This window comes from Kalmanozyma brasiliensis (genome assembly GCF_000497045.1).
Source record: "Kalmanozyma brasiliensis GHG001 unplaced genomic scaffold PSEUBRA_SCAF22, whole genome shotgun sequence".
NCBI lineage: Eukaryota > Fungi > Basidiomycota > Ustilaginomycetes > Ustilaginales > Kalmanozyma > Kalmanozyma brasiliensis.
The window spans coordinates 249,120-270,565 of record NW_015961962.1 but is presented as its reverse complement, the minus strand read 5'-3'; the positions used below and the strand labels follow the sequence as shown (position 1 = coordinate 270,565).

The following is a 21,446-nucleotide window of genomic DNA, read 5'->3' as shown; positions in this document are numbered from 1 at the left end:
TAACCCTAACCCTAACCCTAACCCTAACCCTAACCCTAACCCTAACCCTAACCCTAACCCTAACCCTAACCCTAACCCTAACCCTAACCTACTTTGGGGTGGGACCTACCTTGTACCTAGGTTCAAGTGTGGGTTCAACCTAGGGCGGCAAGAGCCAATGGGACCACTTTGAACGGCTCTACAGCTGTGACCAGACATGTTGACGCACTGAGACTCTGTATACATCCTCTCCTAGCATGTCTGAACACATTTCATTACCAGTCCAACACCATTGGAGGTGATCAGAAACTTTTTTTTCTTCCCCGGGTGATCAGCCAGACACATCTTTGACGGGCCGTAGCACGGTCCCTGGGTTACGTGGTAACGTCAGACTTTGTGTACAGCTTCCTTTGGGGTATGCCTACATATCTCATTAGTACAGATTTGCCGTTAAACTCAGCATCGCCGGGAGTACCTGTGTAACCCTAACCCTAACCCTAACCCTAATCTGAAACTAAAGCTAATTCCAAAAATGTTTTGCTTTTTTGATCCATATTTTAATCTCGATTTTCTCGGTCCTCGTCTTTTTGTGCTTAACCCTAGCGGTCCGCCAAGTTGGCTGTGTTTCGGCGCAACCGAAGCTTGACGCTCAATGGTTGTGTTGCGAACGCCCGGGTTAGCCCTGAGTACCGCTATACGAGCTCTTCCCTTGACTGCGCATTGTGTGGCAGCTGAGCTAGCATGGTGATTTGCTCGCGCTAGCACTGCAAGCCACAGCGGAAGTGCGGCAAGCCTTGATCTTTGCGACACGAGTTTTGGCTACTGTATGACTTTCTTCGGGCGATTTTGGCCAAGATGGCTGAGCGAATGGGGTGTTGATCTCCACATTAAAAACCTGGTCCGAGCAACGACTTGACTTTTCCTCTCGTCCATCTTCTCCATCCTCGTCTCCGCATCCCTCGCTCGAGCATTCCGAACTTTCGTTACTTCGGCTCCACCTGGCACGCAATCAGCGCAGCCGAGTCTGCTGCGTTGCGCTTGCGCTTGCGCTTGAAGACGCGCCATCACAACTTCGGCGTCGGCAGAACATCTTGATCCACGGCTGGTCGACTATTTCACTTCCCCGATCCTTCGTCGCCCTTGTCTCTCGCTCGCTTCGAAGGCGCTCAGAGAAAGCCGAAATCCAACACTACCGCCACCGCCATCTGCTACAGTCAGCACTGCGCAGCCGCGCCGACATACTCACGTAGCTGAACGCGGGCATGCACTTGGAACAGACGCAGCAGAGCCACCGACCTCTGCCGGCTCGCAACTCCCTTTGAGCGCCTCGCCGGGTCTTTCTCGTCCATCGAGTTCCGACGGCTGTCGAGCACACTGCAGCCAGCCATGTTGCAAAGTCCGTTCACCTGGGCCGCGAACAAGGTGGTGCAGCTCCTCTTTCCCGTCGACACCAGCCCGCGCCCGCATTCGACGTGGGACGAGCTGGAACCGGCACAGCCGCTCGACGATCATGGTTGGCGCAATCGAGACGAAGCAAGGCGATACCAGCGTGACACGCGTCTGCCTCACGATGGGTTCAAACCGAGATACTTGCCTCTCCTGCATCGACCGCGACACAACCTCGAAGCGCAGCAACTGTACAATCACATCCGCACCACGGCGTGGTATCTTGACTCACTTCCGATCTTGGGATCCGGCTTGCCTTTCAACATTGGCATCGAATCGATCATCGGTCTCGTGCCTGGCGTTGGCGACTCTATCGGTCTCATCCTGGGCCTCTACCAAATTCTAATGTGCTCGCTGTTCGGCCTACCGGTGTCGGTGCTGCTGTGGATGCTCTTCAACATCGTCATCGACTGTCTGTTGGGAATTGTGCCCGTCATCGGCGACGCTCTCGACGTTCTCTTCAAGGCCAACATGCGGAATCTTCGACTGTTGGAAGACCACTTGCACCAGTCCGGAGGCAAGTGCGGAGCGGGCGTCTTCTACATCGAGTTTCCACCAAGCGACAAGTTCCTGCCGAAGAAAGAAGATTTGCAACCAGCCCCGCCTTCGCATGCCCCTGTCGTGTATCCTCGGCCTGGCGTCCCAGGGGTCGCACCGATGAAGCACGCAAGCACATATTATCTCAGCCTTCCGTCGTCGCTGGCAGCAGATCAAGCCCCCGATGGACTTGCATTTTCTGACGACGATGCAGCAGATCGCTCTCGGACCGCTCAGGAGTTGCCAGCAAAGGCAGACGCGCTCAGACTGGCCAGTGCGGAGGCGTACACAATCCCAGACCAGCCAAGCAAGGCCGTCCCATCTCTGCCTCAAGCGCATCCGAACGGGAACGTCATTCACGGCTCCTCTGATCACAAGTCGAATCCAGCCAACGGTACGTCGACAGCCACTCCTGCTCAGCACAGCCTCATACCTGATCGCAGGGAGACCTCTGCCGCAATGCAGGCGTCCGATAAGTTGAAAGGCTCCAGTGCGCCTCCGAAGCCAACGCACAACAGCGCCGATGTAGCTTCGGCGGCAGACGACGGACGACCGCGCGTCTCTTGGCACGAAACGACGAGAAACAGCTTCTCGACCATGACGAGAGCCGACAGCAAGCGTCTGCGTCCCGACCTGACGCCCGAGGCCGATGACGACTTGGACGAAGACTTCGAGGATCAGCATCTGCTGAAAGGAACGTCGTCGGAGAGGGAACGTGAGGTGGAGAGTCCCCGGCAACTTTGGCGAAAGCGTCGCGGGCTGTACCTGCTGGTGTACTCGGCCATCTTCTGCGTGGCCTACGTCACCTCACTGGACTCCAACACGGGCTACCTCTACCTCAACTTTGCCTGCAGCGAGTACGGCGCGCTCGCCTCCTTCAGCACGGTGGCAATTGTGCAGCAAATGGTGTTTGCCGTCGCCAAGCCGCCCATCGCCAAACTGTCCGACGTGGTCGGGCGTCCGCAGGCGTATGTGTTGTCGCTGGTCTTCTACGTGTGCGGCTACATCATTGTTGCGACGACGGGGTCGCTGCGATCACTCATCGGTGGCATCTGCTTGCAGTCGGCAGGCACAACAGGCATTCAAGTGCTCCAGTCGATCATCATTGCCGACACGACGACAGCCAAATGGCGCGGACTGGTGATCGGCATCGTCAATCTGCCATTTCTGATCAACTTTGCGGTGGCCGGTCCGATGGTGGACCTGGTCATGCGTCACGGAGGCTGGCGATTCGGGTTCGCCATCTGGACTGTTGTGGTGCCTCTAGCAGCCACGCCTCTGCTTCTGACGCTGCTGGTGGGTCAACGTCGAGCTCGACGTGCGGGACTGGCCACGAGAAGCACGCTAACGGACAAGCCATGGAGGCAGGCAGTGCGACAGCTGGCAACCGAGCTCGACTTGCTCGGATTGCTGCTGTTCACAGGCGGCTGGCTGCTGATCCTGCTGCCTCTGACTCTGGCTGGCCACGGCGAGCGACATGCGACCGTGCCCACAACCGCTTTCATCCTTGGCGGCGTGGGCCTGCTAGCCGTCTTTGGATGGTGGGAGACGCGAGCCTCAGTGCCGATTCTGCCGTATCAATTCCTGACCAATACGGCGGTGGTGTGCACGTGCGTGGTGGGCGTGCTGGACTTTGCGTCGTTCTACATCTCATGGACCTTTCTCTCGAGCTTTGTGCAGATCCTCAAGGGTTGGGATCAAACCAAGACGGGCTATTTCGCCACGACACAGAACGTGACGTCGACCATCACAGGCATCATCGTCGGATCGTTGATGGCCATGACGCGAAGGTACAAGGCGCTGCTGATGATTGGACTGGTGATGCGACTGCTCGGAGCAACATTGATGATCCGCTATCGGACGGCGGACGACCCGACCTATATGCTGGTGCTTTGCCAGCTTCTTCAGGGAGTCGGCGGTGGCTCGATTGCGATTACGATGCAGGTGGCAGTGCAGGTGACGGTACGACACGCAGACGTTGCCATTGTGACGGCACTGGAGCTGCTGACGACCGAGATCGGAGCAGCGATTGGGTCTGCGACGGCTGGCTGGATGTTTCAAACCTACCTCCCGACCAAATTGGCAGCCAACCTGCCCAACATGGACGCCGACGAGCTCAAGCTGGTGTACGGCAGCCTTCAGAAAGCGCTGAGCTACCCGCTGGGATCGTACGAGCGTGATGCGATCATCGAGTCGTGGGTCGAGGTGATGCGCATGCTCAGCATCGTGGCGACCATCACGCTGGTGCCTGCGGTTCTGTTCGGGCTGGCCATTCCCGACACGATGCTGCCGGATGTGCACGGTGCTCCGATCCGCAGTCACCATCACCACAATCACGGTCATCACAACTCACGTCGAGGAGAACGGCGAAGCTCGAGGCGACGCCCGTCGTTCCTCTCCTCTGTTCAACCCTCGTCGCCACTCGAAATCCGAGCGGGCCACTCGGACATCACACTGGGGATGGGGCTAGGTGTTGCCAACGACGACAATGCCCACGTCAGCTTCCTGGCCGCGACTTCCGCGGCGGGCTCCAAGCGCAGTCGTTCAGTGTCGAGGAACCGCGCGAGTGAACGGGATGACCTAGACGAGGCCAGTCTGGGACGCAACAAGCGTCGAGCCCGCCAATCTGTGGTGCCCTGATGGTGCTGCTTTCTACTCTAGCAATGGCTGCGTGCCACCATTTTTCTACGTTTCTCGGTCTATATCATCGCATCTGCAAGCAAGTCATCTGATCTTTGTCATTGTATCCATGTTGTCGTGTGTTTAGTTGTGTGACTTTATTCGCTGTTGTGACGAGAGAGGCACTTGAGATGATGGCGCTGTCGTCTGATACGGTCGTCGCGGACCGATCTCGGCCTGCCGAGCGCCGAGATGTCTGGTCGGCACAGGCCAGAGTGTGGGTCAGGCACGACTTTTGTATTCGACTCCACGTCGAGGCTGCAGATTACAATTCAAAGTGACTTGTTCTTGGACGGGTTTGAATAACGAAAGGGTCGTACTTTGTATGTGCATTTGAATTGCGCCCCTTCTGAGAGAGAGCGGCGGCGGCTTTCTTCTCAACTCAAAAAAGAGAGCTGCGGGGTTGGCTGGGTCTTGATTGGCTTGGTGTCGGTCAGTGCTGCGTGCACAGTCCAAACGAGCAGCAGCAGCTGCTGCTGCCAAGAAGGTTGATTAGTTGCCTTTGCCTCCGTTGGCCCGTCCAACACCTGCTCGTTCAAGCACACAAAGAGAGAGAGTAACACACTCGCTGCCCTTCCGTCTTCACCGCAACCTCAAGCTTCCATCTCGACTCTCCTTCATCGGATTGCTTGAGTCAGAAGTCATCTCCTCGACTAGCCGTACATCAAGGGCTTCACTTCGCCTCATCATCTCGACTGCCGTCTTCGCAACAGCAACGTCGATTCTCTAAACCACGTTTGGGTTCGCCCAGGTCTACCGTCTTTGGTCTCCTTCGTCGCTGCCGCCGTCCTTTGCCCCATCGCTTCTTCGCCCATCATGGTCAACGCCGCCGACCTCATGAGGCAACACCAGTCTCAACAGGCCCAAGCCAATGCTGTCGCCGATCAGCCTCCCATGGACGACCCTTTCCCGTCCCTCAGCCAGGATCCCTTCCCAGCTGAGCCCGTCGCTGCTCCTTCCGGATCTAGCTCCGCCGCCGCCATTTTGAGCGGCAACGGCAACGGTGCCTCCCACGAAGACGCTGCCTCGTCCGCTACCAACGGCCGCGCTCAGGGCCCTGGTCGTTCCAAGCAGCCAGACTTCTCCTCCGAATCCGCTTTCCCTTCGCTTGGCGCTGGCCCCGGCCCTGCCAAGGGTGCCTGGGGTAGCAAGGGCTCCTCTTGGACCGGCTCTGCACCCGTCATTCAACGCTCCGTTGCTCAGCAGACCTTCTCGCTTTCGCTTTCGCACGACTCCGTAGCCAAGCTTTCGACCGTCATGTCCAAGGTGCAGAGCAAGTACCGTGGCGTCAAGATCGAGGCTTCCACCACCCGCAAGACCGGTACCACCACCTTCGTCCTCAAGGCTGCCGATGATGCTGCCATCAAGAGCGCCAAGCGTGAAATCACCGTTCTGCTCGCCAAGCACGTCTCGACCCAGATCATGATCCCGGCTTCCCTCCGTGCCTTTGTCATCGGTGCTAAGGGTAAGAACCTCAAGGCCATTACCGAGCAGACCAGCGTCAAGGTCAACATCCCTCCTCGCGACCCTGCCGCCGACCTTGCTGGCGATGATCAGCGCAACAACAACGTCGACTACGAGAATGACGAGCAGATTGCCGTCACGCTCGAAGGTGACGAGATCAACGTCAAGCAGGCTCAGGCCATGATCCAGGCCATCGTTGCCGAAAAGACTTCCAAGATCACTCAGCGACTCACCCACATCGACCACATCTTCTACCCGTTCATCGCCGGGCCCAAGGGCACCAACGCTGCTCAGCTCGAAAAACAAGCCGGCGAGGGCGAGATCTCGGTCCGTGTGCCTCCCCGTGCCGCCTTCCTCCACAGCAAGGACGGTGACGACGACTCGGCTGAACCCAAGCGCGAGCGGGATCTCGCCATCATCGTCTCGGGCGATCGCGAAAAGGTAAACAAGACTGTGTCCTCCATCGAGGCGCAGGTCGAGGAAATGAAAAACTCGTTCCGTACTCTCGCCATCAGCATCCCCAAGCGTCAACACCGCTTCCTCGTCGGCGATGCTGCCAACGACATTCTCGCCTCCACCTCTTGCAGCGTCGAGCTGGCTGCCATCGACGACCCTTCGGATAGCGTCACCATCCGTGGCCCTCAGTCAAAGCTTCCTCTGGCCCTCACAGCCGCTATGGAGAAGGCCAACGCGGTTCGCGTCGAGGTTGTCGATGCCGTCGCCGCACACAGGTCGCTCGCCAAGGACCCCGTTGGTCACGCCAAGCACGTCCTTCGATGGCTCAGCGTTGGCGGCAAGATCCCTCGCAGCTCCACCGCCCAAATCTACCTCCCCCGACCCGCCATCGTCGAGTCGACTGGCAACGTCCAGATCGAGATCGTGGGCTCCGACGCTGCCGAGGTGTCGAAGCTGAGGGAGACCATTCAGGAGCTCGTCAAGTCTGTTCCTCCCAGCTTTATCGAGGAGATCGAGGTGGACCCCCTCCTCCATCGCTTCATCATCGGCAAGAAGGGCCAAGGCTTGAAGCCGTACGAGGCCCGTGGTGTCGATGTCCTCTTCCCGCCGGCGTCGTCCAGCGCTGACGGTGACTCTCGTTCCGATGTCCTCCTCGTCCTGGGCGGAGCCTCGGTGGTTGCAGGTCTGCCATCGGACCGCAAAGCTCGTGACGCCAAGGCCAAGGAGATCCTCGACACCATCAAGGAAGACATCCAGAAGGCTCAGGTGGCCGCTGCCGACATTCGAACAGAGACCTTGACCGTGCCTGCCAAGCTGCACCGTGCCATTCTTGGCCCCAACGGCACTACCCTCAACGCCGTCATTGGCGAAGACAGGCTCGTTGCCGTCAAGCTTGGTTCGAGCAAGGCCGCCACAGCAGACAAGTCTGGCTCCACCCTCTCAGAGGACTCGATCTTGGTTCGTGGTCCCAGCTCGGAAGTCGAGCGTGTCGTCAAGGAGCTCAACCGCATCGCCGCCGAGGCCGAGCAGGACAACATCATCAACGGCCACGTCGCCGAATTCTCGGTCGACCCCAACCACGTCCCTCATCTCGTCGGTCGCGGCGGCTCGGCCATCACCAAGCTGCGAGAGGAGCTCGGCGTGCGCATCGACTTTGGCGAGCCTTCCAGCGCTGAGGGTGCCGACGCCGCCAAGAAGGGTCGTAAGACTGCTTCCTCGACCAAGGTCGTGCTCACCGGTCGCAAGGAGAACGTCGAGGAGGCCAAGAAGCGCCTTCAGACCCAGGTCGAGAGGCTGGCGGACGAGACAAGCGTTACGCTCAAGATTCCTCAGGAGATGCACGGAAGCTTCATCGGTCAGGGCGGCAAGTACGTCACTCGACTCCAGGATACTTACGCCGTGCGCATCAACTTCCCCAACGCCAACGCGCAAAGCGGTACCTCGACTCCGTCCGAGAATGTCGACGACAAGCAGGCGGGAGGCCGATCGACTCAGAAGCCTGACGAGGTCATCATCAAGGGAGGCAAGAAGGGTGTCGAGGGTGCCAAAGCCGAGTTGCTCGAGCTTCTCGAGTACGAGAAGGAGAACAACAACGTCATCAATCTGGCTGTGAGCACCAAGTCTGTCGCCCGTATCATGGGCAAGGGCGGTGCTACCATCAAGCAGATCCGAGACGAGAGCGAGGCTCAAGTCGATGTCGACCGGGAAGACAACGAGAAGGACGGCACCACCTCGATCAAGATCAGGGGCACCAAGAAGGCGATCGCTGCCGCCAAAAAGGCCATCGAGGCCATCTCGTCCGAGGTCGACGCCGAGGAGGTCTATACGCTCACCATCGCTCCCGAGCATCACGGCATCCTCATCGGCCCTCAGGGATCCAACATCCGTGATCTCATCATCAAGGCCGGTGGTCCCGAGGACACCAAGGCTTCGTCGCAGTATGTGCAGTTCCCACGCCGAAACGAGAAGGACTCATCGACGGTCACCGTCCGTGGTCCTGCCTCGCTGGCCAAGGCGATTCGCGACGAGCTCCAGAGTGCCGCTCAGGTGCTTGCTTCTCGCGTCGTCTACGGTGTCATCGTGGCTCCACAGGCACAGAGGATGCTGATTGGCCGAGGCGGTTCGCGTCAGTCCGAGTTGCAGACTCAGTACTCTGTCCGACTCGTCTTCCCTGGCTGGAAGGAGTACGCTTCCACTGGCGAGCCGCTCAACAAGGCTGAGCTCACTGGCGGTGACGACGCGACCATCGTGAAGATCGTTGGTGCCGAAGATAGGTGCCAGGCGCTGGCGGAGGAGATCAAGTCGAGCTTCGCCTCGGTTTCGAAGTCGATCGATGTGCCTCGTGGAGTTCACGCTCGTATCGCGACGCCGCAATTCTTCCGCCAACTCCGATCGGACTTTGGCGTCTCGGTCGACACGCCGCGGGACTCCGCCTCGGCCTCGAAGTCGGCTGCTCCTGCCAAGAATGGTGCCAGCAAGCCTGTTGGCGCTCGCATCGACGACGATGACGACGCTGCGGAGGAGAACGAGTTTGAGCTCGAGGAGCTCTCCGCTGCTTCGTCGGGCAGCGACACCGTCTCGTGGAGCCTCACGGGTAAGGACGAGGGCTCGCTGCAAAAGGCCGAGAAGCGCATCCAGACGGCCATCAAGGAGGCGGGCGATGCGTCGCACCAGGGCAAGCTGTGGGTCTCGCCCTCCGCCGTCCCCCGCATCATCGGTCGCGGCGGAAGCGGCCTGATGAACATTCAAAAGGAGTCTGGCGCCGCTGTCGAGATCCCGCGTGACGCTGGCGGACTGTGCATCATCCGCGGCTCCAAGGACGCCGTGCTGCACGCCAAGGAGCTCATCGAGGGCGTCGCCGGTCGCGCTTAGAGGTCGTACAGGTCTCGATTCAACTTTCACATCAATGTAGATTCAACACATTCATCCCGTTCTCATCGCAATCGTTTCAGACTTTGGCAGCGCTTGCGCTAGGACTGAATGGTGCTGGCTCGATGAGGCATGCATGAGATTTGATTCGAGGCTACCTGACGGGGCCGCGGACGCGTCTGGGCTTGTGCACAAAAGCATCAGGCTCGATGTTGAGTTCGTAGAGCATCTTCGGGCTCGGTCTGTACCCCGACTCGGACATGTCGGCGAGCACGCTTTCCCATCGATCGTCCTTCTCGCGGAAGCACTTGCGCACCAGCGCCTCGTAGCTCTTTCTGCTCGGCGGGATGTCCTTCTCCTTCGCCTCTTCGATGAACCCAAACGCAGCTTCGTAGTTGTTCTGCGTCAAGCAGAGCACCATCATACGTTCGAACGTGACGACGTTGGGGCGCATGCGGCGCTCGTTGAGGTCGCGCAGCAGCTGAACGCCCGTCTCGTAGTCGGCGGCGTCGATGCAGCCGCTCAGCAGCGCGTGGATCGTGTCCAGATTGGGCGTCATGAGGAAACGCGAATCGGCGGTTGAGGCGCTGTTCGGGTGCGGGAACGGATGGTACTTGTCCATCGCTCGGTAGATCTCGAGTGCCTGGGTAAGGTCGCCCAGCCAGACAGCAGCGGTGAGCACCGCGTTGACGACCGACTTGTGCGTGCCGATGGCGGGGTCGGTAGCCGTCCGCTCGAGGGCCTCCCGCGCCAGCTTGAGATTGGCCGAGTCAGGGTAGATCGAGGTGCTGATTCTGGAAGTGGCTCGCTCGGTGATCTTGAAATTGCGTCGATGGTACTCGCGCATGGTGCGCATGGCGGCTTCGTAGTCGTGTGAGGTGCATTGCGCTTCAAACAGAGGTGCCAGATGCCATTCTTCCATCTTCTGGCCTCGATTCGAGGGTCTCCGAACGGGTATCGGTTCCTGGGATACGGTGGACGAATCGCCCTTCAGTTGGAAGCTGGGCTCGATGTGACGGAGACATTGATACGCCAGCCGGCTGCACCCTTCTTTGGCAGCAAGGGCGAGGATGAGATGCAATGTCCCGTCATCTGGGAACAGGAGTCCGTGGGTCACTGCCTTGGACCATGCGAGCTCCACGCCGGGGAGGTAGCCGCCTTCGGCGCAGGATCGAAGGATCAAGAGCCATATGCTGGGAGGAAAACGACGGGCAACCTGACCGCTTTGTGCGTCCGTTTGGAGCACTGATAGCTCTGTTCCTTTCGATGAGGGCTCGCTGTACACCAGACCGCCTCCTTCGGCCAGGTCCGCCAGCTCGAGGGCGGTTCTGAACTCTTCGCAGTGGAGGCAAGCCTTAATCAGACGAACGAGCGATTCGTGTGGCAGCGATAGATGCATCCTGTAGCACGTCGAGAAGAGCAAGAGCGCGTATTCGAGATTGTGCTCTTGGCAAGCGTGATCGACCATATGTGCAAACGTGACCGAGTTCCAATTGCGAACCTGTGGCGGTGGCAGGGTCAATCCGGCGGCATTGTCCGGATCCGTCTGGCGGCTGCTGTCAGAGTCGTTGAGCAAAATGCCGACGAGTTCCTGTGAGCGCTCTGACGCCGTCAAAGTCGAGCTTGAGAGAGTAAGAATGCTTTCCAGAGTCGCGATTGTCGCCTTTTCATCTCCGGAGATGATGGCCGCCTGCAGGACGTGGTTGAGCGAGTCGATGCATGGCTCGAATCCAAGCGAGAGCATATCGGCGTGCACAGCTTGTGTTTCTTCGAGCAGACCATGATGCGCAAGGGTGCGCATGACGGCGAGGAACACGATCTTCTCCTGAGGCTCAAAGACGATGTCTTCGGACGGACCGGCGATCTGTTGCTTCCTCTCCTTGATCAACTGGCAAAGCTTGGTCGCTTGCACGGCGTCGTCAGTGTCTGCGGCCTTTCCCAGAGCAGTATAGAGCTGCTTGAGCTCCGAATCAGTAGAAGCATATCGGAGGATGTAAGAGTCTTTTGATACGGGCTGAGAGGGTCCCGATGCCGGGCCGCCTTGTTCGAGAGGATTCCGTTTGAAGTGCTCGAAGAGGGGTGGTGCGTGCGGACGTCGACGATCTGCGGCTTTCGAGTCGGGGTAGATCGACTTGACGGGAGCTTTTTCAGCCTTGGCAGGTGACGCTCGTTCTGAGCTTAAGGAGCTGCTTTCAGCCACGGCTGACGCAGATCGTGTTGCAAGCCCCCTTCTGATGGGCGACTGCAAGAAGTCGTGGCAGAAGGAAATCGAGCGGGAGGTCGATCCTATTCCTGAGCTCTTGAGCGGCTCGAGAAGCGCGCACGCTTGACGCCCAGCACGCCACAGCATGTCGTCCTCGAATCGGAAGGATTCGCGATCCCTGAGTCCTAGGGAAGGCAAAGAGCAAGAAGAAGGTGCGGTCTTTGATGATGGTGCGTGGGCAAAATCCTTGAACCCTGAAATTTGGCCCACCGAGACCCGAGCCGCAATTGATTTGGGGAAGTATGGCAGTCTAACACCGACGCGATTTTTGTCGCCATCGGTCTCGTTCAACTGTATCAGCCTGGCAACCATACACAGTGTCATGACGACAATGCTTCTCGGGCGCTCCCTTCCGGATGGCTTGAGCACAATCAGTCTTGACCTGGTGAGGAAGCGCCGCTTGAGCCACCCCAGCCGACGGAATGACGAGGATTAACCGGACCTGATCTTCGAAGGGTAAACCAATTGCTTCAGTGACGTGATCGAAAGGGTGTCCGGCCGGTCAACCTCGAGTAACTTATGCCTGTCCCATGGTTAACACTCACGAGGACAGCTCCTGGTCTTCCAAAGCAGTAAGTCTCTGCGGTGATTCAGCCTGAGGTCCAACGTTGCGCACCTTTCTTTGCTGGTTCTATGAGGAATGTCGGTGAATAAATCGACCGGCGGTCTCCACGTTGTTGTCGTGCCCGTCGTGGTACCCACGCCGTCTTAAGCGAGCCTTCACGGTCTCGCATCCTCGACTCGGAAATCTCGGCACGGTCAACCACATGGACATCACAATGCGGAGGAGGCTGTTGCCAAGATGATGCTCGTACAGGTTGTGTTGCCCAACGTGAGTGTGGTGGACAGTTTTTGTATCGTACCATGCGGTCTCGCAGTGCCAGCCATCGACAAAGGACACGCGACCATAGCAGGTGAGGGCACGAGGTTGCTTCACATTGACGCTCGTCTTCAACAGAGAGGTGCGACTCCGCATTGGAGTTGAGATCCTTGCAATCAACCAATTCTGCCCGAAGTGACACCAGCCGAGGGAATGCCACGGCTCTTCTTTGCCTTGACTCCAAGTCCTCTCGACGGATAAAGTTTTCTTTGAGCGTTGTTCTTACGGAAGCGAGCGAATCGAAGAAAGTGATTCGTCTTGAACAATGCTTGTCTCGGCGTCCCAAGTGGAAGCTCGTTGGGGGCTTGCAGGCAGGTTGGCGGAGTCTGAATACGACGAGTGCGCGGCAGGGCCATGGCAGCGTGCGCAACTTGACGTCGACGTCATCGGCTCTTCAAGCGCGGGCGAATTATGCGTCTCACGGCGAACAAGCGTGTGCTGAGTGGTTCATTGGTGGGAATTGACCGTTGCGGTTGCCGTCGGCTTAGTCTGAAACGATGATGAGCAAGCAGGCGTCCCTGAAACCGAGGAGACGAGGTGGGATCCCCTTTTCAGCTGTAAACGATATGCCAATGACGACGAAGAAAGCCTCCGAGAGACTGAGGCGAAAAGGCCCCGACGCCTGCGTGAAAGATGGGGCCAACCGCAAGCTGGGTTGAGGATTGGTCGCGCTCCATCGTTGAACGTTGAGAGGAGGCAAGACGGCGCCGATGTGCAGATCCGGTCGGAGTTTCGGGAAATCTGGGACGAAGGTTTCTGGAAGCGTAATGAAATTCGGCAATGCTGGCAAACAACAGCGAACTTGTGGTACACAGCGACGCCTTGTTGGAAGATGAGGGAGCTCTACAGTATTGCCGCTCGCTTCCCTGGTCTTTGTTGCGCATGCATCGGTGCGCCGAATCCCAGCGGCTCCATAGTCTCGAAGTTGCGTGAGCACGGCGTCATTGAACGGCGAGCACACCCAGAGGAAACCGACCTCATTCGACAACGAGGCTTGTGCGATTGGTTCGGAATGGCACGCTGGCGTGGGAAGCGCTTTCTGCAGGGGCCGCATTCGATACAGGCAGCAGGATCGGCTGGACGAGGTTCCTGTTTACATGATCAGGATTCCGAACATAGTCCAGCATGAGACACGGCGCCCAACACCAGGAGCCCTGCCAGTCAAGATGAACGCGAGTCTTGGGCACAACGCCAGGCACGGAGTTAAGAGCATGAGTTGCCAAGCCCCCGGGTGCTTGTTGCCGGGTGTCCACAGACCAAGGACTTGCCGAGTCCACCACGCAGAGCAGACCGGATCGATGGAAGCAGCGGAGTTCTAAGTTTCCGCCAATACGCTTCCCGACCATCGAAGTGCCAAATGTCTTGCGTGTGTTACCAGGACGAGAGCAATACACGATGAACGCAGGAAGGAGCCTGAAGTCGGTTCGGCAACATCCTCGTGGCAGATCGATGCAGGCAAGCGAGCAAACACCAGGCGGGGCTTTTGTCTTGCAAGCAGCCGACAATGTGGGTTGAATATAGAATCCTCGCTTCCGTCACTGCCGAAAGCCAGGAACAATGCTGCGCCGTTGCTCGCAAGCGGTACAGTAGACCATTTGCCGGCGCTCGCGCCCGCCCGCTTGGATCGCCGTCGTTTGCGTCACAGATGCAGAACCTTGGCCGTCTGCACATCGGTTCGCTCGTCTTGCACGCTGCGTACGCTGCGAGCACGCCTCTGCACCCGACGTGCTCCCCTCAGGTTCCTCGAAGCGAGCTGTTCCTGTCTGGGATTTGAGCTCCTCGGCAAGCGCGGCAAGCCTGCCATCCGGGCAGGATGCCCTTTGACGACATTGTTCGTTCAAGGACTTACCCTAAGGGCGGCCACCGGCGCAGCCAAGTTGCTCGGCTCGGTAGAAGCTGTCGACACACGATCGTACCTCTCTTCTGAACGGGTGGGTTGATGGCTGCCCGGGCAACTATTGTAGTCTGTGCGCGGACCTCTGGGCCTGAGCCGATCTGCACGGATCGATGATGTACAGTACGAAAAGTAAAGCTTTCTCTACTGTAGTGGGTTGCTGTGCTCTGTTCGACTCTGTTACGCATGGCTAACGCTTCATGCGGCCAAGGTGCCGCACTTGGCTCCTGCGCTGCAAGCCATGGAGCGTCTTACGGTGATTTGTCTCTCTTTGGGACACTCTGTCTCACCGAACGCTTCCCTCGCTTCCCTCGGATGGATGCTTCGATGAGATGCTATTCAAAGACCGCTCTTCCGCTCTATGCGCTTTCCGGCGTTCTTGGTAAATGTATATAGGGGACGTCCCGGTGTCGGATCTACCTGCCAGCTCCATCTGATAGCTGCCTCAGCATCTCCAACTTGACGCCTCCTGGTCCCAACATCTATCAGCGATCCTGCACTTCCACCTAGCTTCGCTAGAAAGCCCCTCCTCCACCCTGATCCATCTAGCAGCGTCCGCATCGAAGAAACGATTCTGTGTCGCCATTGACGCCTACCCATCATGCGTTCGAGTGCCACTGCAGGACTCACCCCGCAGCAGCTGCTAGACCGTCGTCGTGCGCAGAACAAGCTGGCTCAACGACGTTTCCGAGAGAAAGCGCGAATGGAGCGATCGACGGGGGCATCCTCGTCAGCCTCCTACCTGGCAGCAGCTTCGTCGCTGCCAACATTCCCACCTCACCTCGACCTTAGTCACTCGGCCAGCCATACTCGTGAGACGTCTCCCAGAGTTCGATCGGCCTCCTCTGATTCTTCATGCACGTCCTTGTCTTCGTCGACCTCTACCACGTTCTCGTCGAGCGTCTCGAGTCCCACTTCATCCATCACAGAGCTCGAGACGCCGGGCGTGTCCAACCTCAAGGCATCGAGGCCGGAAGAGATGACCTTCGTCGGCGGGATGCATGCGCCCAACGTCTTCCTGTCCTCTCAGGTGGAACCGGATTCATACCCAGCTACTGCTCCGATGTTCGTGCAGCAGCCTGCGCCGCCAACATCTGCATGCTTCATGGCCCCCGGCTTCGCCATCCTCGGCGCACCCCTCTTACAGCCAGCGCCCCTCCTTCCTCCGCCCTCAGAGCCCATCACATATTCATCACTCGCTTCGACCTCTAGCTCGGAGCGCAGCGTTGGTCTCAAGATGATCGGACTGCACGCTGATCCTTTCCTCGTGAGCCAGCCTCTGCCGAGCCCGTCTCTGCTGCTCGGCACTGGCCTGCACTTTACCGCCCAGCTCGGGAACCTGCCAATGTTCCAAGATGCTCAGCCGCTACCGGTGACTTCGTTCGAGAGCCTCCTCGGTGCGACGCCTCGACTCGGCTCGAACGAGGGGACTAGCCCTGAAGCATCGTGCCACTCGCCTTCGTCCACCTCGTCGTCGTCTCCGGCCAAGCTAGACGCTGCCTCCCTCGCTTGCCTCAGCGACACCCCGTCATGGCACCTCGACCGCGCCATCTCGCGATTTGCCCAAAGCTCCGCGACCCCACCTCGCCCAGTTCAACCGCTCAGCATTGCCTCCCGCTCTTTTGCTCGTGTCATCCCATCCATCGCCTCGCACTTCAACCTCGACCCTGCCCCTCTCGCTTCGCTTCTCTCGCAACTCCAGCTGCACGGGACCGTCAACACTGGCAGCGAGACCAACAAAGGCCTGGTCTTCGATCCCGCCATCACGTGGGACTCGCTTCCACCCTCGATGCTTCCCTGCACGGAGCAGCTTCTGTACCCGCACCGCGCGTTCCTCGACGCCTGTCTGCCGTGGCCCAGCGTCCGTTCTCGCCTGCTCAAGCATGCCCTCACCAACCCCGTGGCCGAAGAAGAGTTCGCGCTCGACCTCCTTCTCTCCATCCTGTCCACCGACGAGGCGCTATCCTCGTTCACCGTGTATGGGGACGATGTGCTGGACCCGGAGGCGTGGGAGGTGTCCCAACGCATGGTGAGCAAGTGGTGGGGTCTCTTTGACGACTCCATCCTCCGTCGTAGCAACTGGTGGAGACGCCAGCGCGGCGAAACGGAGCTCGTGCTGCCAACCGCCACCGACGACACTGCCAATGAGTGCGAGCGCCAAGGCATGGGCACTGGCTCCCTCGACGAAGCCAATCGCATCGCCGCTCTTCTCTTCGCATAGACATTTTCATTTTCTGTATCATCACACTGTATCATACCTCATCTGACATTGAAGTCGTTTAATATTACATCTGCATTGCATTGATTTAGGGCAGGACGATGTACTTCTGCAGATGCTCCGGAATGGCCGTGTCGAGCTTCTTGCTCTCCAACCACTTCCTCGAGAAGAGGCGAGCTTGGTACCTGTATGCGCCATCACAGAGGATGGTGACGATCGTCTTGCCGGGACCCAGCTGCTGGGCCATTTTCTTCGCTGCGACAACGTTGAGTGCGGACGAAGCGCCGACGTAGATGCCCTCCTCGTGGAGCAGGTCGTACACCATGGCGATGCTCTCCTCGTCGGGAACGTGGACCGAGTTGTCGAGCTTCTCAATGTCGGGTTTGAGGTTCTCCGTCACTCGACCTTGACCAATGCCCTCGGTGATGGATCCTCCTTCGCGGTCCATGAGCTTGCCCTTGGTCTGAATGTACGAGTGGAGCACGGATCCAGGAGGGTCGGCCAGCCAGCACTGCACCTTGCCCCCACTTTTCTGCTTCAGGAAGCTCGTGATGCCCGCAAGGGTGCCTCCGGTACCAGTAGCGCAGATGAACCCGTCGAGCTTGCCGTCCGTCTGGTCCCAGATCTCGGGGCCGGTCGTCTCGATGTGCGCCCGTCGGTTGGCCGTGTTGTCAAACTGGTTCGTCCACACCGCATTGTCGAGGCGATCCGCATGCCGTTTCGCCTGGTGGTTGTAGTTCTCCGGGTTATCGAACGCGACTGCGGGGACCGGGTACACCTCCGCACCCAGCATCCTCAGCAGGTCGATCTTCTCCTGGGACTGCGTGTTGGGCATGTAGATGACGCACTTGTATCCCTTGCTGCGACAGACGTGGGCGAGACCGATGCCCGTGTTGCCTGCTGTGCCCTCGACGACAGTGCCTCCAGGCTGGATCAGGCCGCGCTCCTCGGCGTCTTGCACCACGAACAGCGCCGCGCGGTCCTTGACCGATCCACCGGGCTCCATGAATTCGGCCTTGCCGAGGATCTCACAGCCGGTCTCGGACGAGAGGCGGTTGAGACGGATGAGCGGCGTGTTGCCGATGGCGCCGACAAAGCCGTTGACGGGACGCATGTGGGCGGCTGCAACGGGCGAGAGGGTGGAGGATGAGGCCGAGGCGGTGGTGTGGATGGCGCGAGTGGAGGTGCGTGCGATGCCGACGAGGGTGCGCGAGAGTGAGGAGGCCATGGCTGTCGGCTCGATGATGGTGTGAAGCGAACGATGGAAAGAGGTGGTTGAGCAGCTCTAAGCGAGAAGGTGAGAAGATCGTGAAGTTCTTCTTGACGCTCGGACGGCGCGGCAAAAGCGGAAAAACGCGCATTCCTGGGCGCGGACGTAGCCAAATTGCGCCATTTCCAGGCCGATCTTCTTCTTGGCTGCAGACATTCTCATCATCTTCAGGCTTGAACGGTGTCACACTCGGAAGCAAACTTTCTACAAACGCATCTTCTTGGATTTTCATCGAGATCGAGCATCTAACGTATAGCTCTCAGCTCAGTCGTCGTGTGCGAATCTCGACCCCTGTGAACAGGAGTGGTTTACTGGTCGCGAACCCAGAGGTCGACAAACTCGTTGGCGGGCAGCTTGGCGAGCTTCTCGTGGTCCTCGAGCAGAGCGACGATCTCGGCCTGCTTGGCCTCGGGGAAGAAGCCCTTGAGGTGCTTCTGCAGCTTGCTCTTGATCAGGGGCTTGGCCTCCTCGCGGCGGCGGGCGTGGCCGACGGGGTAGTCGAGCGCAACCGAGTCGGTGGTACCATCGTTGAAGGTGATCTCGACGCTGTTGCCGATGGAGCGAAGCTCGGGGTCGAGGTACTCGGTGGTGTAGCGGGGCTCCTCCTCAACAGCCATCTTCTCACGCAGCTCGTCGATCTTGGGGTTGGCGGCAACCTCGTCCGAGTAGTCCTCGGGGTCGAGCTTGCCGTTGATGAGACCCATGGCGGTGATGTACTGGAGCGAGTGGTCACGGTCGGCGTAGTTGTTCAGCTTGCCCGTCTTGGAGATGATGCGCACGGCAGCCTCCTGGGTCTTGATGGTGACGCTCTTGATGTCATCCGAGGTCTTGCCGTTCTTCTGCATGCGGCCGTGGAGGGTGATGGCGCCCTCAATGGCAGTCTGGGAGTGGAACTCAGCAGGGACGAGCTTGAACAGCACGTTCTCCATGACGTACGAGCCGTAAGGGCGCTGGAACTTGAACTCCTTGCCCTTGAAGAGCACGTCGTAGAAGCCCCAGGTCTTGGCGGTGAGCACCGAGTTGTAGCCCTGCTCTCCCTTCTGGACGAGGAGGGCGAGGTTGACGGCACGCGAGCAGGCGTCACCAGCAGCCCACGACTTGCGCGAGCCGGCGTTGGGAGCGTGACGGTAGGTTCGGAGCGACTGGCCGTCGACGAAAGCCTGCGAGACAACGTCGACAGTCTGGTCACGGGTGTTGCCGAGCATCTTGGAGACGACGGCAGCCGAAGCGACCTTGACGAGCACGACGTGGTCGAGACCGACACGGTTGAACGAGTTCTCGAGGGCGAGGCAGCCCTGAATCTCGTGAGCCTGGATGGCACCGGTGAGGACGTCCTCAACGGTCAGAGGCTTCTTGCCGTTGGCAATGTTGGTGCGGCTGATCCAGTCGGCGACCGAGAGGATGGAACCAATGTTGTCCGAAGGGTGACCCCACTCAGCGGCGAGCCAAGTGTCGTTGAAGTCGAGCCATCGGATGAGAGCACCATTGTTGAAGGCGGCACGGATGGGGTCGAGCTCGTAGTTTGTACCAATGACACGGGCACCGTTGGGCACGACGGTGCCGGGAACAACGGGACCGCAGACATTGGCAGCGGCAGGGAAGCGGAGAGCCTCCATGGCGCATCCCAACGAGTCGAGGAGGACAAGACGAGCGGTGTCGTAGGCGACCTTGGAGTCGATCTTGTAGTTGTGCACATAGTCGGCAATGTCCTGGAGGACCTTGTCGGCGTCGGGACGGACGTTGTCCTCACCCTTACCGATACCGGCGTGACCACCCATGATGCGGGCCGAAGTGGAGAAGGCGGCGGTGCGGGGGAGCTGGGCGAAAGAGCGCTGAGCGACGGAGCGAGCGGCGAGAGCAACGGTAGCTCGGGGAAGGGCCGAGGTGGAGATCGACCGAGTAGAGGTGGATCGAAGCGATGCAGCCAGGGTGGATTGAGAGACGAGACGAGGCATCTGTTTTTGTTGATATGGACAGGAAGTGATCGAATCAGTACTTGTCCGCAAAGATGGATGTGAGCTCTTTGCAGCTTGACGTGATACTTACGATCCGTCTATGGGTAAAGGCACTCGACGCAAAGTACAAGTGTTAGAAAAGATAGAGGAAAGGAGGAAGGATAGAGGATGTGGGAAGGAAGGAGCGAGGAGGACCCAGCGTTGGTGTAGAGTGTTGCGTTCTCTTTGAGGGAGAGCCGAGGCAGGAAGATGCGATCGGATTCACGCGCCCTTGAGCCGACGAAGCAGCGCTTGGACCGAGATGAGGATGGCACAGACCAAAGCCGGCCAAAATCATAGACGCGGGGCAGCAAGAGGCCGGCAGCCAGCCTATCAAAATTGCACAGCAGACCGCCAGCCAGCGCAACCTCTCTCAAGAAGAAAGAGAGCAGGAAGATCTCGGATCGGCTTTTGGGGACTTACCGGAAATCAGATTTCTGCTTGCTTCTCTGCCTCCTGACTCTCTCTCTTTGCAGTCGGGCGAGCCCCGCATCTCAACAGGTCGTTGTTGAGGCGTGCGGCTCCTGTTTTGGTTCAGACATGGCCCTCTCCCTCATGATCCACTTTGCGAGCAACAGCTTCCAGCTTGCGGTCCTCTCCGTGGTCTCTCTTTATCTCTGCAGACTCTTCACCGCCTTGGACCAGTTCCTTCATGATGCTCGTGATGGCCCTGACAAGGTCGTCGACGCTCGTATCAGGGCATAGGAAGAAGAAGTCGAGAGATGCGCCTAATTAAAGCAGACCTATGCGGCTCAGAGAGCGCTCGCGATCTCCGTCAAGCAGGAGGCACCGGTGAAATCACAGACCCAAAGGGAAACCGGACCCTATCGGACGATGCCTCTGCTGCCTACAGGCGAGCGACGTGATCCGGCAAAGTGGATTTCGAGGGTCTTGAGAGAGCAAGCACCAGGGCTTGGCGTGAAAGAGGTGGCATCGAGAAAAGTGTGCATTGTGCAGGCCTGTTAGGTCGAGCGATGGTGCTATCGTCCCGATCAGGAACCAATGCCAAGATTCAATCTCGCGATCTTCGCCGGGATTGGCGATGCCAAGGGTCTCTGGCCTTGAGCATCGGAGCTCAGACTTGCCAGGTGCAGCTGACTCACGAACAAGCCACTCGCGACTCTCGCTGAAGCTGTTATGGCGCATGTCGCAACGAGGCGTTTGCTCATGAAGCCGGCACATCTGTCCAAGTCACCACAGACAGCAACCGAGTGACTGAGGCCGGCGTCAGCATGCTTTCTCACAGTGTCAGCAAGAGCGAAGAGGGGTGAAAACGCTGCTGGAGTTTCGCTCTAGGTTGGATCACGTCAAGGTGTACCTGACCGTCCGGCTCGCATTGCAAGCTGAGACTGTGGTTAGAGTGCTGCTGGCTTGACTGATACAACATCACCTCTCAATGCCGTATCGGCGTGCAACGAATGTCAAAAGCATGACAGCTCAGGGAAGGTAACGGCGACCATTTCCGTGGGATGGTGGGACGGCTCGTGGAAGCGAAAAA

At 58.8% G+C, this 21,446-nt stretch overlaps 6 protein-coding genes across 6 annotated transcripts; 3 read left to right on the top strand and 3 right to left on the bottom strand.

Moving 5' to 3' along the window:
* Positions 1 to 1,365: 1,365 nt before the first annotated feature.
* PSEUBRA_003554 (Protein of unknown function DUF4112) lies at positions 1,366 to 4,602 on the top strand (the record flags this gene model as incomplete). Its single annotated transcript, XM_016436642.2, has 1 exon — positions 1,366 to 4,602. One exon carries the CDS (start codon positions 1,366 to 1,368, stop codon positions 4,600 to 4,602), a length of 3,237 nt encoding a protein of 1,078 aa, XP_016292086.2.
* Positions 4,603 to 5,457: 855 nt separating this feature from the next.
* Positions 5,458 to 9,432, top strand: PSEUBRA_003553 (K Homology domain, type 1; the record flags this gene model as incomplete). The annotated part of the gene is made up of 1 exon (XM_016436635.1): positions 5,458 to 9,432. One exon carries the CDS (start codon positions 5,458 to 5,460, stop codon positions 9,430 to 9,432), a length of 3,975 nt encoding a protein of 1,324 aa, XP_016292085.1.
* Positions 9,433 to 9,583: 151 nt separating this feature from the next.
* Positions 9,584 to 11,779, bottom strand: PSEUBRA_003552 (Pentatricopeptide repeat; the record flags this gene model as incomplete). The annotated part of the gene is made up of 1 exon (XM_059465098.1): positions 9,584 to 11,779. The coding sequence occupies one exon, from the start codon at positions 11,777 to 11,779 to the stop codon at positions 9,584 to 9,586; it is 2,196 nt and encodes a 731-aa protein (XP_059320633.1).
* A 3,288-nt stretch (positions 11,780 to 15,067) lies between these two features.
* Positions 15,068 to 16,687, top strand: PSEUBRA_003551 (Protein of unknown function DUF3425; the record flags this gene model as incomplete). The annotated part of the gene is made up of 1 exon (XM_016436636.2): positions 15,068 to 16,687. One exon carries the CDS (start codon positions 15,068 to 15,070, stop codon positions 16,685 to 16,687), a length of 1,620 nt encoding a protein of 539 aa, XP_016292083.2.
* An 85-nt stretch (positions 16,688 to 16,772) lies between these two features.
* Positions 16,773 to 17,912, bottom strand: PSEUBRA_003550 (Tryptophan synthase beta subunit-like PLP-dependent enzymes superfamily; the record flags this gene model as incomplete). Its single annotated transcript, XM_016436615.1, has 1 exon — positions 16,773 to 17,912. One exon carries the CDS (start codon positions 17,910 to 17,912, stop codon positions 16,773 to 16,775), a length of 1,140 nt encoding a protein of 379 aa, XP_016292082.1.
* A 350-nt stretch (positions 17,913 to 18,262) lies between these two features.
* Positions 18,263 to 19,909, bottom strand: PSEUBRA_003549 (MmgE/PrpD; the record flags this gene model as incomplete). The annotated part of the gene is made up of 1 exon (XM_016436614.1): positions 18,263 to 19,909. One exon carries the CDS (start codon positions 19,907 to 19,909, stop codon positions 18,263 to 18,265), a length of 1,647 nt encoding a protein of 548 aa, XP_016292081.1.
* Positions 19,910 to 21,446: the final 1,537 nt, after the last annotated feature.